This window comes from Ranitomeya variabilis, chromosome 1 (genome assembly GCF_051348905.1).
Source record: "Ranitomeya variabilis isolate aRanVar5 chromosome 1, aRanVar5.hap1, whole genome shotgun sequence".
NCBI lineage: Eukaryota > Metazoa > Chordata > Amphibia > Anura > Dendrobatidae > Ranitomeya > Ranitomeya variabilis.
The window spans coordinates 51983448-51987415 of NC_135232.1; the positions used below are offsets into that span (position 1 = coordinate 51983448).

General features: G+C 45.0%; 1 protein-coding gene across 1 annotated transcript; it reads left to right on the forward strand.

Annotated features, from left to right (window-relative positions):
• The first annotated feature begins 442 nt into the window (after positions 1–442).
• On the forward strand, positions 443–2314 carry LOC143793699 (uncharacterized). Its single transcript, XM_077280734.1, has 3 exons — positions 443–725; positions 923–1006; positions 1478–2314. The coding sequence occupies exons 1-3, from the start codon at positions 582–584 to the stop codon at positions 2114–2116; spliced, it is 867 nt and encodes a 288-aa protein (XP_077136849.1). The 5' UTR covers positions 443–581; the 3' UTR covers positions 2117–2314.
• Positions 2315–3968: the final 1654 nt, after the last annotated feature.

Consider the following 3968-nt stretch of genomic DNA (forward strand, 5'->3'; position numbering starts at 1 on the left):
CCAGGGTGAGTTCCTATTTGGGAAAACTCTGGACGAGCTCTTAAATAAGGCAGGAGAGCGGAAGAAAGGCTTCCCTAACCAGTTCCTTCCCTCTTACAGGAGAGCTTTCAGGAGACGCCCCTTTACCAGGAACAAACCTACTGAACAAAGGGAGCGCTGGGAGACAAAGGATCCAAAACAAAGAGGTGCTCTGTTTTCCGGATCCTATAACCAAAAACATAATAAGTACCGTTAATTATGAAGTGGGCGGTAGATTGAAATAGTTCTTTTCTAAATGGAAGCTGATAACATCTAGTCTTTGGATTCTGGACATTATTGGAAACGGATTAAAATTAGAATTTGATAGGATCCCTTGGGATTCTTTTATTGTAACATCTCCGAGAGGTCAACAACAACAAAAAGCTCTAGAATCAGAGATCCTGTCGCTTCTATCTAAAAAAGTATTGATAGAGGTTCCCCGAGATCAAGAAGGGAGGGGGTTCTATTCCCCTTTATTCTTGATCAATAAACCAGATGGTTCATTCAGAACCATCATAAACCTCAAAAAACTAAATTCCTTTTTACGTAACCACACTTTCAAAATGGAATCCATTAGTTCTACCATCAAGCTTTTGTTCCCTAGGTGTGTCATGGCCGGGATAGACCTAAAAGATGCCTACTATCACCTTCCTATACATGCCGAACACCAGCAGTATCTAAGAGTAGCGGTCATCCTGGAGGGACAGGTTCGTCACTTCCAATATGTAGCAATGCCATTTGGGCTATGGCCCCCCGCATCTTTACAAAAGTGATGTTAGAGGTGATGGCTCATCTACGCCAACGGGACACTTTAATAATACCCTACCTGGATGACTTTTTAGTGATAGGAAATTCTGTGGCTCAATGTAAATTGCGGTTGTCTAACACAATCTCATCCCTGCAGGAGTTGGGTTGGATTATCAACTTCGAAAAGTCCAGACTGAATCCAGACACTACTCAAATGTTTCTAGGGATCCAGCTAGACTCCGTAAGTCAAAAAAGCTTCCTCCCGCATTCAAAGAAAATGACTATACAGTCAAAGGTGTCAGAAGCAATAAAAAACCCCTACATGACACTAAGAAAGGCTATGTCCTTATTAGGATCATTGTCCTCATGTATCCCGGCTGTACCATGGGCTCAATTCCATACCCGCCAATTACAGTACGAAGTACTGTCAGCCCAGGGACGGAAAGGACACCTAGAGAGTAAACTAACTCTCTCTAGAGATGTCATAGAATCTCTATCCTGGTGGCTAGATATGGGACACCTTTCAGGGGGTGTACCTTGGATAGTAGATCCATCCAAAATAATTACTACAGACGCCAGCCCTACGGGATGGGGTGCACGTATGGAGGATGACATAGTCCAGGATACCTGGAATCAGTCAGAATCATCATGTTCGTCAAATTGGAAAGAATTAACAGCAGTAGGGAAAGCCTTAAATTATTTTCTTCCACAGATTCAAGGAGCAGATGTAAGAGTTTTCTCAGACAACTCCACCACAGTGGCCTATGTAAACCGTCAGGGCGGTACACGGTCAGGAAGTCTGATGACCATCGCAGGGGAGATCTTCCAGTTCGCAGAGACTCATCTTGCGTCCCTAACAGCCCTACACATCAGAGGAATAGAGAATACCAAAGCGGACTACCTCAGTCGAAACAGGCTGCGCCAGGGAGAATGGTCCTTAAACAGAACCGTGTTCAGACTAATAACAAGAGCATGGGGAGTGCCTCAGATAGATCTATTTGCCACAAGAGGCAACAGACAGGTAGAAAGATTCGCTTCCCTGAACTCCATGAATCATCCAGACATGCTGGACTCCCTACACCATCCTTGGAACTTCAAACTGGCTTACGCCTTTCCTCCAATGTCTCTAATTCCGCTAGTGATCAGGAAGATCAGGAGGGAACGTGCAAGGGTGATCCTCATTGCACCCTTCTGGCCAAAGAGGCCGTGGTTCTCCTGCCTCCAGAGCATGTGTCTATGCGATCCATGGATTCTTCCATTGGACAGGGAACTACTGTTCCAGGGGCCGTTTTTCCACCCGCAAGTGAAAGGGCTTCACTTGACGGCGTGGAACTTGAGCGGCAGTTACTAAGCTCAAGGGGTTTTTCAGAACAGCTAGTAAAAACCCTGCTACTAAGTAGAAAAAGATCTACCACCCTGATATATAGCAGGGTATGGAAAAAATTCTTAGACTTTCATACAATACCATTCACTAAACAGGTTCCGATAACACCTATTCTAGAGTTCCTACAAAAAGGTAGAGAATTAGGATTATCAGTGAACACCTTAAGAGTCCAGATATCAGTGCTAGGAGCCCTATATGGATATAATATAGCCGCTGATAGATGGGTCTCCAGATTCATTAAGTCTTGTGAACGAAGTAACCCGGTACATATTCCCCGTCTACCTCCGTGGGATTTAAATCTAGTGCTAGAAGCCTTAACCAGCTCCCCATTTGAGCCTCTAGATTCTATACCTCTAAATGTCCTCACATATAAAGTAGCCCTCTTGGTAGCCCTGACCTCAGCCAGACGTGTTAGTGACATCCAGGCCCTATCAGTAGACCCACCATTCTTACTGATATTCCATGATCGAATAGTCCTAAAACCAGACCCCTCATACCTCCCTAAGGTAGCATCCACCTACCACAGGTCACAGGAAATATTTCTCCCTTCCTTTTTTGATTCTCCTGTAACCCCTGAACAACATAAGTTCCACACCTTAGAGGTCAGAAGAGCCATCCTGACTTATATAGAAAGGTGTCAAACATGGAGGGAGAGTAGGGCTCTGTTTATCTCCTTTCAGGGCCACAAGAAAGGACATGGGGTCACGAGAGCTACCATATCTCGATGGATCAGAAATGCTATCTGCTTGGCCTATACATCAAAAGGCGAGATTCCTCCAGTGGGTATTAAAGCGCACTCAACACGAGCCATGGCTTCCTCCTGGGCGGAACAAGCGGATGTCCCGATCCATTTAATATGTAAGGCCGCAACTTGGTCTACACCTTCTACCTTTTACAACCATTATAGACTTGATCTATCTTCATCTTCTGATTTGACCTTTGGTAGAGCTGTTCTTAGTACAGTAATCCCACCCGAATAATGACTCTCTGAAAGTCTCTCATGTGGGGTGCTGTCGTGGCGAAGGGTAAAAAGCCGGATTACTCACCGGTAATGCTCTTTTAATGAGTCCACGACAGCACCCATTTACAACCCTCCCTGATTATGCACAGCTCTTTCTTTAATTCACAAATAATGGTTGTATAGAGTTTTTAAGATATTTTGCTGAATAAGAATTAATACTAAAGCTTTTGCGGTTCCCTTTTTATACTCTGTAAACTAAACTGAGGAGGAGAGGGGACCGCCTCCTTTTATTCTGTAGGTTTCCTGTTCCTATGGGCGGATCCCTCTCTCTCATGTGGGGTGCTGTCGTGGACTCATTAAAAGAGCATTACCGGTGAGTAATCCGGCTTATTCTTACCGTTAATTCGGTTTCTAGGAACCTTCCACGACGGCATACGGAGGTTGCCTCTTTGCCCTAATGGGGAACAGGAAATACGGAGAGGTTAAAAGGCCCTCCCACCTCCCCAGTGACTTATAACTGAAAACCATAGCACCGGTTTACCTTGAATCCCAGATTTAAATCCCAGGAGTATAGGGAGGGAACTAGCGCCGTCGTGGAAGGTTCCTAGAAACCGAATTAATGGTAAGAATAATTCTGTTTTCTCTAGTCACCTTCCACGACGGCATACGGAGGAATACCAACTAATTTGGTGCTAGGGAGGGACAACTGCCTGAAGTACTTTCCGGCCGAAGGCTAAATCCTTGTTCGGCATTATGTCCAATCTGTAATGTCTGGAGAAAGTATGCAATGAAGACCATGTAGCTGCCCTGCAGATTTGTTCTGCTGATGCACCTGCTCTTTCTGCCCAGGAGACCGAG